The sequence below is a fragment of the Manis pentadactyla genome, chromosome 1 (assembly GCF_030020395.1).
Source record: "Manis pentadactyla isolate mManPen7 chromosome 1, mManPen7.hap1, whole genome shotgun sequence".
NCBI classification, from domain to species: Eukaryota; Metazoa; Chordata; class Mammalia; order Pholidota; family Manidae; genus Manis; species Manis pentadactyla.
The window spans coordinates 158,081,159-158,093,521 of NC_080019.1; the positions used below are offsets into that span (position 1 = coordinate 158,081,159).

General features: G+C 36.2%; 1 protein-coding gene across 2 annotated transcripts in view; it reads left to right on the forward strand.

Annotated features, from left to right (window-relative positions):
- The window catches only part of ADGRG7 (adhesion G protein-coupled receptor G7), a 78,776-nt gene that overhangs the window by 64,099 nt on the left and 2,314 nt on the right, over positions 1-12,363 (forward strand). For both annotated transcript variants that reach the window (XM_036916509.2, XM_036916510.2), the window contains one exon: positions 4,017-4,173. In XM_036916509.2, the coding sequence (XP_036772404.2) occupies positions 4,017-4,173 (157 nt within the window). The remainder of the gene's footprint in view (positions 1-4,016; positions 4,174-12,363) is intronic.

Genomic DNA, 12,363 nt, shown 5'->3' on the forward strand with positions numbered 1-12,363 from the left:
CATTTAAGGTAATTATTGATAGCTATGTGCTTATTGCCATTTTATTAATTGTTTTCTGGTTGTTTTTATAGTTCCTCTCTGTTCCTTACTTTCTCTCTTCTACTATTGTCTTGTTATTTGATGGTTTTCTTTAGTGCTGTGATTAGATTCTTCTTTTTAATTTTTTGTGATCTGTTATAGGCTTTAAGTTGTGATTACCATAAGGTTCAAGGATAGCTTCCTGACTGTATAACAGTCTATATTAAGTTGATGATTGCTCTATTTTAAAGACAATCTAAAACGACTTATTTTTTCTTCATCCTCCTCTACTTTATGTATTAGATGTTATAATCTGTACTTTTTGTGTATCCCTTGAGTGATTTTGTGTATAGTTGGTTTTACTATTACTGTTTTGTTTTAATTTCATGTTTGCTTGGTAATTAAATGATCTACTCCCTTTACTGTGGGTTTATTTTCACTAATAAAAACTATTTAGCCTTAAGAACATGTTCGTCTATAGCAGTCCCTTTAACATATCCTATAATTCTAGTTTAGCAGTTATAAATTCCTAAGCCTTTGTTTATCTGGGAATTGTTTAAATCTCTGCTTCAAATTTGAATGAGAATCTTGATGGGTAGAGGGTTCTTGGTTGAAGGTCCTTCTGTTTCAATAAATTAAATATTTTTATTGCAACTCACTTCTGGCTTGTAAAGTTTCTCCTAAGAAATCTGCTGATAGCCTGAAGGGGTTTCCCTTTTAAGAATCTTTTTTCTCTCTCTGGCTGCTTTCAATATTCTTCCTCTATCCTTAATATTTGCCATTTGAATTACTATATGTCTTGGTGTTGTCTTCCTGGTGTTTCTTTTGTTAGGGGCTTTCTGAGCTTCCATCACCAGGGTGTCTATTTCCTTCCCCAGTTTGGGACAATTTCCAAAAATTATTTCCTCAAAGAGACTTTCTATCCCTTTGTCTCTCTCTTTTCCTTCTGGTATCCCAATTATGTGAATATTGTTTCATTTGGATTGGTCACACAGCTCCCATGCTATTCTTTCATTCTTAGAAATTCTTTTTTCTCTTTTCCTCAGCTTTCTTGTGTTCCTGTTCTCTAATTTCCATCTCACTGATTGTGTCCTGTACTTGCAGCAATCTATTATTCATTTCTTGCATTGTATATTTCATTTCAGTTACTGTAATGAGATTGGTGATCTCTATTTCATTTAGCCCTCTTTCTGGTGTCTTATCCTGTAGCGTTGTTTTGAACAAATTCCTCTGCTGCCTCTTCATTTTGTCAGGGTTGCTGTGTTTTTTCCTTTGTATTAGATGGATCTGCTATGCTGTCTGGTCTAGAGAGTAATGGCTTTCTGATGAAGGTGTCCTGTGGTGCTCAGAAGCTCAGAGACTCTTTATTCTCCAGTGCCTGGTTCTCTTTTGCAGTGGAGCCCCAGTTGCTGTTGGTGAGCAATGGATCTGCCTGCAGTGGTCTCAGTCTGTTGTGGCTGGCAGTTTGCCTCAACTGGCCCTTTGTGATCCAAGTAGTGGCTTCTGTGAGGTTGTTGTGTGTGTGTGGTGGAGGGTGGCACCACCCTCTGCCTGCCCTGCAGTGAGGGTAGGGTGGTTGCTGCTCTGGGGCAGGGTGGGGTCATGGTGAGTTGCACAGTAGGCCCCTGGTGGTGGCAAGGCACATAGCACTGGGTTTGGCGGCCTGGGGGAAGGAGACCATGGAGTTGGCTCCTGCTGGCACCTACCCACTTGGGCTGAGACAGGGCCAAGTAAGCTGGGAGATCCTTCAGAGGCCTGCGAGTAGCAAAGTCTGTCACTGCTGGGCCGAGTTGGCTGGCACACAGGTGGTGCACAGAAGCTGAGCTGCCAGTGACGGGGATGGAGCATCTGGAGCTCCCAAGAGTGCCTGAACTGTTGGGCCAAAGGAGAGCTCGGATGGAAGAAGGGCTTGCGTCCTGCTCCATTGCATCTCTGCCACTTTACCATTTTCAGAGTGGTCTTCCCTTCTTCCCCAGGTGTAGGTGGTCTATTCTGCAGTCTTCAGGTTCTTTTCAGGTTTAGCTGTATTTACTATAGTTGCTTCCTTGGTGTGTTTGCCTCAGGGAGAGGAACAGAGTGGTGAAGGTATAAGCACCCAGGAACACAGCACACCTGGTCCTGGAGATCTGCTCTGGGAGCACGAGTCCACATTGCATCGGGTTCTGGTGATTAGTGGGTCTGGACACCAGGGACAGGGACAGGTGGTGGGAGGAGATTTCCGCCTTGCCTTCCTACTCTGCCATCTTTTATTCTGGGAGCTCCTATATGCTATATTTTACATGTATTGCTTGAATCACCCAATGACTGTACATTTTTTAAACTGGTTGAAAATATATATAAAAATTGGGAGTTTTATAATTGCATTTCTCTCGAAAAAACTGGAACATCTGGCAGCACTGAGTCCACATTCCCTGTAGATAGGGCATATGTTCTTTGGTTTATCAGTCCCCATGTAGCCTGCTTCTACTTTCTGTAAACTTTCTGACCCCAATAAGCATTTTCATTGTCATTCCTGAAAAACAGAAATTGCTTTCAGTTGGAAAGAAAGAAAAGAAATGATTAAACATATACATTCCCTTCACCTCCATCTCCCACAGCATAAATTGGTTAGAATGTAGTGCTAATGAGGGTCTAAATTCAGGTTAAATTCTGCAAGACTCTGATTAACCCCAGTAGACCTACTATAAGCATATTTGTGAGCTTTGGTCACCAAATGGATCCATTTGGCACGAACAGATGGGTGAAAACAACCATCATTAGTGGGAATATAACTTACATTTTTTCTTTACTAACCAAGTGTAAATATTCTCTTTCCTATATGAATGGGGAAATATGAGGAAAAATATATCACTGGTAATCATTCAAACCTCTGTTTTATTGTCAATGAAGAAAAACTTTAGTGAAGTCTTCTTAGGCTAAATGCAAATTTGGTTATATTTCCTTTATGAAGAACAATATAATTTTGGCCACAGACATCAACCAAATTTATATTTCTAAATTTTGCCTGATAGCCCATGGTTTTTAAATTGACTTAGGTATAATAAAAAGCAGGTTACAATTTAATTGTTTAACAAATTATCTCCCATGTGTCAGTTAGCTTTTGCTGCATAAAAAATCACCCTAAAACTTAATGACTTAGAATGACAAATATTTATGATTAGTCATAATTCTGAGTGTTGGTCAGGTGATTGTTCTGGTCTTGGCTGGGCTTGAATGCTGATGATAATCTAAGATGACTCACTTTCATTCCTGGTTGTTGGTGGTTGGTTGGTCTTCAGTGGAAGCTGCTCATGTGGTCTCTCATCTTCCATTAGAGCAGGGCAGGTTTCCTAATACAGAGGTCTGAAAGAACAATAAGAGAAGGTGAGCTTTAATGAGCAAAATGCTTTCAAGCTTCTGCTTGTCGAACAATTGCTAATATCCCACTGGTCAAAGTAAGTCATATGGTTGAGCCCATATTCCAGGTATCTAGACTTAGCATGAGAGGAAGAAGATCACTTTGCACTTTAATAATTGTATTCCCATACCAACCTATAGCATGGAAAGGTCCCAAATGTTCAAAAAAGGAATTTCTCACTTGTTAATTCAGTAGTAATAATCACTAAAATGAAATTCCTGAAAGAAAAAGTTGATTCTTTATGAAATTTGCCTGCAATAGTATTTAAAGAACTTTTATGCCTGACCTTTTAAGCAGATATCACTGTATTTACTAATAAAGCTTGCTAAGTCAGATTTTATCCAGAATAGCATAGGTCTAGCATAGTTTTTCCACCTGAGGCATAATATTGTTAAATGAACTCTGATTTTCATTGTCTTCCCTGATATACAGAAAGATCTTTCAGTTGGAGAGACAAAGAAAAGAAACTATTAAACACATACACTCTCTCCACCCCCATCTCCCTATATTGAACTCTGTATAAATAACTTGGAGGCTAACAATGGCATTAATCAGCAAAACCCTCGATAAACCATATTTTCTTTCTTGCTCTCTTATCTAGCACAAAAAAGATTTCATCCCTAAAGAAGATTCTTAGCACATTATCTATTGCAGTCGTTTCTGGAATTACCTGGGTTCTGGCATACCTTATGTTAATTGAAAATGAGAACGTCAGAATCATCTTCAGCTACATATTCTGCCTTTTCAACACTACTCAGGTATGGTGTGGATTAGTCTGAAAGTAGCAGACCATATATTACCCTGGATAATATTACCCTGGATCAAAGTTTTCTTCTTTTAAAACTTCCTGAAGATCATTTAGTTACCTATAGGAAACTCTATTTTTAATATACTTTGAGAGAAAAGGAAGGGAAGTTCTTTATGACTTACCTACTATGTTCTTTCCTGGGCTGGGGTTCATAGAATATAATTGTGATAGGGTTAAACTAGTTAGTCCCTCTTCTATGAGCAGAAGATATATTGACACACAACTATCTTTGGAAACATTTCTGTTCCTTTCCTTCCATGTGACAGGTTCACAGCAGCTTCTCACCATGGTTGGTGTGGACAATGTTACAGTTAGTGCTGGAGCTTGAACCCCCGGTGGCTGAAATTTTTTCTTTTTAAAGATTTTATAAGATTGTTTATCTTGTCTTTTTAAAAAACTTTCCTGTGGAATAATTGGGAATAATTGAGAATAATTGACAAATATAATTGTCTATATTTAATGTGTACAACATGATGATCTGATATACATATACATTGTGGAATGATTATCAACATAGTTAACTTTTATTAATGGTTGAAATGCTTAATTTCTCAGCAACTTTCAAGTATACAATACCATATATACTGTATCTATCTATCTATCTATCTATCTATCTATCTATCTATCTATCTATCTATCTATATCTATCTATCTATCTATCTATCTATCTATCTATCTATCTATCTATCTATCTATCTATCATCTATCTAATCATCTATCATCTTTCTCTCTATAAATATACTATAGTCACCATGCTGTAAAATAGAGCCTCAGAACTTATTCTTCTTATAACTGAAATTTTGTACTCTTTGACCTACATCACCTCATTTACTTTTACCCCCAGCCCCTGGAAACCACCATTTTATTCTCTGTCTCTATGAAATTGGATTTTTTCTTTCTTTTTTTTTAAAGAATCTAGTTGTAAGTAATACCATACAGTATTGCCATTTTCTGTCTGGCTTCTGTCACTTAGGATAATGCTGTCCAGGCTCATCCATATAGTCACAAATGGTAGGATTTCCTTGTTTTTAAAGGCTTAACAATATTCCATTGTACATATATACCATACATCTTCTGTATTCATTCATCCATTAAAGGACATTTTGGTTGTTTCCATATTTTGCCTATTTTAAATAATGCTACAGTGAATGTGGATGTGCAGAGATCTCTTCAAGATAGTGATTTCAAATTCTTCAAATATACACCCAGAAGTGGGATTGCTGAATCATATAGCAATTACATTTTTAATTTTTTGAGAAACTGCCACACTGTTTTCATAATGCCTGTGCCAATTAAATTCCCACCAATGGTATATAAAGTTTCCCTTTTCCCCATACCCTCATCAACATATTTTATCTCTTTTTAATATTAGCCAACCTGACAGATGTGAGGTGACATCTCATTGTGGTTCTAATTTCCATTTCCCTGATGATTAATGATGTTGGGCACCTTTTCATATGTATATTGGCCATTTTTATGTCTTCTCTGGAAAAATGTCTATTTAGGTCCTTTGCCCATTTTTAAGTTCCTTCCTTCCTTCCTTGCTTTCTCTTTCCCTCTTTCTCTCTTTCATTTCTTTTTTTCTTTCTCCCTTCCTTTCTCTCTTTCTTTCTTTTCTTTACTATTGCATTGAATGTGTTCCTTATGTATTATGGATATCAATTCTTTGTCAGATATAGGCTCTGTGAATATTTTCTCCCATTCTGTAAGTTGCCTTTTCAATTTATTGTTTCCTTTGCTACGCAGATACTCTTCAGTTTGTTGTAGTCCCACTTGTTTATTTTATCTTTTCCTGCCTGTGCTCTTGGTATCTTTTTATTTATTTATTTATTAAGGTATCATTGATATACACTCTTATGAAGATTTCACATGAAAAACAATGTGGTTACTACATTCACCCATATTATTGAGTTCCCCCCTATGCCCTATTGCAGTCACTGTCCATCTGTGTAGTAAGATGCCACAGAGTCACTACTTGTTTTCTCTGTGCTATGCTGTCTTCCCCATGATCCACCTGACACCATGTGTACTAATTATAATACCTCTCAATCCCCTTCTCCTTCCATCCCCACCCACACTCCCCTACCTCTTCCCTTTGGTAACTGCTAGTCCCTTCTTGGAGTCTGTGAGTCTGCTGCTGTTTTGTTCCTTCCAGTTTTGCTTTGTTATACACCACAAATGAGTTGTTTTTTTGTCTTTCTCTGCCTGACTTATTTCACTGAGCATAATATCCTCCAGCTTCATCCATGTTGTTGCAAATGGTAGGATTTGTTTCTTCCTTATGGCTGAATAGTATTCCATTGAGTCTATGTGCTGCATCTTCTTTATTCATCTACTGATGGACACTAAGGTTGCTTCCATATCTTGGCTACTGTAAATAGTGCTGCAATAAACATAGGGTTACACATGTCTTTTTGAATCTGAGAACTTGTTTTCTTTGGGTAAGTTCCTAGGAGTGGAAATCCCAGGTCAGATGGTATTTCTATTTTTAATTTTTTGAGGAACCTCCATATCGCTTTCCACAATGGTTGAACTAGCTTACATTCCCACCAGCAGTGTAGGAGGGTTCCCCTTTCTCTGCATCCTCACCAGCATTTCTTGTTCCTAGTCTTTTCAATGTTGGCCATCCTAAGTGGTGTGAGGTGATATCTCATTGCAGTTTTTATTTGCATTTCCCTGATAATTAGTAATGTGGAGCATCTTTTCATGTGCCTGATGGCCATCTGAACTTCTTCTTTGGAGAAGTGTCTGTTCATATCCTCCACCCATTTTTTTTTAATCGGGTTATTTGCTTTTTGGTTGTTGAGGCGTGTGAGTTCTTTATGTATTTTGGATGTTAACCCCTTGTCGGATATATTGTTTACAAATATATTCTCCCATACTGTAGTACTCCGTTTTTGTTCCGCTAATGGTGTCCTTTGCTGTACAGAAGCTTTTTAGTTTGATGTAGTCCCATGTATTCATTTTTGCTTTTGTTTCCATTGCCTAAGGATATACGTTCAGGAAAAAGTTGCTCATGTTTATATTCAGGAAATGTTTGCCAATGTTGTCTTCTAAGAGTTTTATTGTTTCATGACTTACATTCAGGTCTTTGACCCATTTTGAGGTTACTTTTGTGTATGGGGTAGAAAATGATCCAGTTTCATTCTCTTGCATATAGCTGTCCAGTTTTGCCAATACCAGTTGTTGAAGAGGCTGTCATTTCCCCATTGTATGTCCATGGCTCCTTTATCATATATTAATTGACCATATGTGATTGGGTTTATATCTGGGCTCTCTAGTCTGTCCATTGGTCTATGGGTTTGTTCTTGTGCCAGTACCAAATTACCAAATTGTCTTGATTACTGCGGCCTTGTAGTAGAGCTTGAAGTTGGGGAGCATAATCCCCCCAGCTTTATTCTTCCTTCTCAGGATTGCTTTGGCTATTTGGGGTCTTTTGTGGTTCCGTATGAATTTCAGAACTATTTGCTGTAGTTTGTTGAAGAATGCTGTCGGTATTTTGATAGGGATTGCATTGAACCTGTAGATTGCTTTAGGCAGGATGGCCATTTTGAAAATATTAATTCTTCCTATCCATGAGCATGGGATGTGTTTCCATGTATTTGTATCTTCTTTAATTTCTCTCATGAGTGTCTTGTTCTTGGTGTCTTATTCAAGAAATGATTGCCAAGGCCAATGTGAAGGATCTTTTTCTATATTTCTGTCCTAGGAGCTTTTAATGGTTTCATGTCTTACATTTAAGTCTTTAACCCATTTCAAGTTAATTTTTGTGTATGGGATAATATAAGGGTCCAGTTTCATTCTTTTGCATATGGATATCCAGTTTTCCCATCACCATAGTACTGAAGAGACTATCCTTTCTGCCTTATTTGTTCTTGGCTCTCTTGTCAAAAATTAGTTGACAGTATATATGTAGGTTTATGACTGGGCTTTCTATTCTGTTACACTGGTCTATACCTGTTTTTATGCACATATTATACTGTTTTGACTACTATAGCCTTGTAATATATATTGAAATCAGGAAGTATGATGTTTTCAGCTTTGTCCTTCTTTCCAGGTTTGCTTTGGCTATTTGGGGTTTTTCATAGTTCCATGCAAATTTTAGGATAATTTTTTCTATTTCTGTGAAAAATGCCATTGTATTGAATCTCTAAACTGCTTTTGTATAATACGGACATTTTCACAATATTAATTTTTCCTATCCAAGAGTACTGAATGTCTTTTCATTTATTTGTGTCTTTTCAATCTCTTTCATCACTGTCTTACAATTTTCAGTGTACAGATCTTTCACCTCCTTGGTTAAATTTATTTCTAAGTATTTCATTGTTTTTGATGCTAAGCAGTGTTGATTTCTTAATTTCTCTTTCAGATAGCTTATTATTAGTGTGTAGAAATGCAACCGATGTCTGTATACTTTTTATCCTGAAACTTTACTGAATTCATTTATTGGTCATTGTTTTTTTTTCTCAGGAATCTTTTGGTTTTCTAATTGAAGATCATGTCTTCTGCAAAGAGATAATTTTACTTCTTTCTTTCCATTTTAGATAATTTTTATTTCTTTTTCTTGATTAATTGCTCTGGCTAGGACTTCTAGTACTATGTTGAATAGAAGTGGCAAGAATGGGCATCCCTGTCTTAAAGGAAATGCTTTTAAACTTTTCACCATTGAGTATGATGGTAACTGTGGGCTTGTCACATATGGCTTTTATTGTGTTGAAGAATATTCCTTCTATACCTAATTTATTGAGAGTTTTTCTCATAAAGGATGTTGCATTTTGTCAAATACTTTTTCTGCATCTTTTGAAATGATCATGATTTTTATCCTTCATTCTGTTAACGTAGTGTATCACATTTATTGCTTGGCCTATGTTGAACTATTCTTGCATTCCAGGGATGAATACCACTTGATATTGGTGAATGATCCTTTCAACATATTGTTGAATTCAGTTTGCTACTATTTTGTTGAGGATTTTTGTATGTATGTTCTTCAGAAATATTGGCCTATGATTCTCTTTTCTTGTAGTATCCTTGTCTGGCTTTGGTATTAGGGTAATGCTTGTCTTGTAAAATGAGTTTGGAAGTATCTCTCCTCCTCAATTTTTTTTGAAGAGTGGGGAAAGATTAGTATTAATTCCTCCTTAAATGTTTGGTTGAATTCACTTGTGAAGCCATCTGGTTGTGGGGTTTTATTTCTTGTGAAATTTTTGATTACTGATTTAATCTCCTTGCTCATTATTGGTCTTGGTAAGTTGTGTGTGAATTTTTTCTTTTAATTCTTGTAAAGTATAGAGACTGGTTTTATGGCCCAGTATTGCTCTATCTTTGAAATATTTATCCTTGAAAAGAATGTGTATTCTGTACTTGTAGGGTATAGTGTTATAAAATGTCAATAGGACTGAAATAACTGTTAGTGTTGTACAGATTTTCTGTCCTTACCAATTTTCTTTTGGTCTGGGTGTCTCAGTTGCTGAAAGAGGGATGTTAAAATCTCAATTATGATTGTGAATTTGTTTATTCTTTTCTTAATTCTGTCATTTTTGCTTCACATGTTTTGAGATTCTGCTAGTAGGTGCATGTACATTTTCAACTGTTATTTCTTCTGAATGAATTGACCCTTTATCATTTGGAAATGTCCCTTTCTAACTCTGATAATGCTCTTTGTCATGAAATCTACTTTATCTGATATCCAGCCTTCTTATACATATTGGTTGCATGGTACATATTTGTTCATCCATTCTTTTCAACATTTTTGTGTGTTTATAGTTAAAATGTGTATCCTGTAGGCAGCAAATGGGTGGGTCTTATTTTTTAATCCATTCTGACTATCTCTATGTTTTCAGTGTTTTGTCCACTTAGAAGTAATAATAGCTGTTAATATGAATGAATATATGTCTACCATTTTACTATTTGTTTTCTGTTGCCACTCTACTTTTTTATTCTCTGTTCCTCCTTTCCTGCCTACTTTTGAGTAAATTTATTTGCTAAGATTCCATTTTAATTATATGTCAGTTATTAAGCATTACCTCTTGACATTTTGTTGTTATATATTATACATCTTTAACTTTTCATAGTCAACTTAGAGGTAATATTTTACCACTTCTAGTAAAATCTAAGAATCTTATAATATTGTAAGTTCACTTATCATCCTCCCTTCCTTTACATTAGAGTTGTTTTATGTAATATTTTTGTATACATATAAATCCCACAGTGCAGTGTTTAAGTTTTTGCTTTAAATAGACATACATATTTTAAGGAAAGTAACAGGAAAAAATGTTTTTATTCACCCATATGTTTACAATTTCCAGTATTCTTCATTCCTCTCTGAAGATCTGAATTTCCATGTGATTTTGTTGCCCTTCAGCCTTAAAGTTTTATTTAGAATTTGTGGTGACAAATTCTTAGTTTTATCTTATCTTAGAATGTCTTTATTTTGCTTTCATTCTTAAAGGATGTTTTCACTGGATATAGAAATATGAGTTGACAGAGATTGTCTTTGAGTTATCTTACTACAGGCCCAGAAGTCTCCTGTAACAGTATTTATAGGATATGAGTCTAGAAATAAATTCTTATAAGGCTCCAGGTCCTATAGATGTCACTCTTGGACACATTCATGGATTTTTTAAAAAATAACTTTTTAAAGTTTGAAATAGTTTAATACAAGAAGTTGAAAAAATAGTAGAATTCCCATGTACTCTTTGCCCAGCTTCCCCCAAAGATAATATCTTGTATAACCCTAGTACACTGTTAACATCAAGAAATGAACATTGGTGCAATACTAGCAATCAACCCACAAATGTTATTTAATCTGTATCTTTACAAAGGATTATGGGGAATAAACAGGGACCTCTTAGAAGCTATAATACACTTTACAACATCTTTCTATTACAGTTACAAGCAAGAGGCAATGTGGTATATTAGACAGAGGAGTTTTGAAACCAAACATGTATGTTCATCTCCAGACTCAACTGATTACTGGTTGTGTAATCTTAGGCAAGTTACTTAATTTATCTGAGCTATAGTTTCCTCACCTGTAACATGGGGATAGTAAGGCTTACTTTAAAACGTTAAAGGTAGGGTTAAATGAGAAAGATTAAATGATGAGAATTAAACAAAAAGCAAGTGATGTACTAATAGGACTTCAGCAAGTGGTAGTTTTTATTTAAAAATGTGCAGAAAATTGTACTATCTTATGTGGGTTAATTCCTCATGCAACTCTGATCTTCATATGTAAAGTACAGAAAAGCAATGAATAGAACTGCTTAAAATTTTTCTTTTGGCCTTAAATGTACCAAATTTCTAGTTATATTACTAAAATGTGGAATCATAAGATGTTAGAAATGGGAAAGAATTAGGTAACCCATAGTCAGTTTGCCTCTTCTGGAAAATTGAAGATCAAAGTCATTAGGAAAAGAGAAAAATTACTGTGCTATACTAAAAAATGAATATTTGTTTTTTGTCCTGAGTTCCTGATGCACAATTCCTAAAATTCTTAGAATCTCCAGAGTGATAAAAGTGTCTTTTGTATTTTAATGAGATGACTGGTGGCTAGGACCCCTAGATACCTTCAGGATAGAGGCTGGCTTCAAGAAAGACCAAGCCCAATTAGAAGTTGGGAACTTTCAGCCCCACTACCCAACCTCCAGGAAGGGGAGAAGGGCTGGAGACTGAGTCAATCACCACTGGCAGTGGTTTAATCAACCATGCCTGTGTAACGAGACCTCCATAAAAACCCTCTAAATGAAGGCATTTGGAAACTTCCAGGTTGGCGAATACATGGAAGTGCTGGGAGAGTGGCACCCTGGAGAGGAAGTTCTGTTGGGAAGGAACTCAGTTCCGAGTCACAGGGAAGTCAGATAGAGAGAGACATGAAACTAAAGTCAAGAAAGCAAAACAACTTTTATTATGCTCTATAATACAGTGGGCTTGCCTAAGGTCAAACAGGCTCTGACTACATACTGTGAGGCTTCTTTTCTGGGGTTTTTGGCAGGGTAGTGAAGTCCTTGATTGACCATCCCTGGCCTTGGAGGCCTGATCTAATTGGTGAAATGAAGACATGGGTTGCACTCTGATGTTTGCTGTGCCTGTGCTCTGATGTTTTGCTTTATCTGGAGAGTGCCTGTGCTCTGACATTTCTCATCTG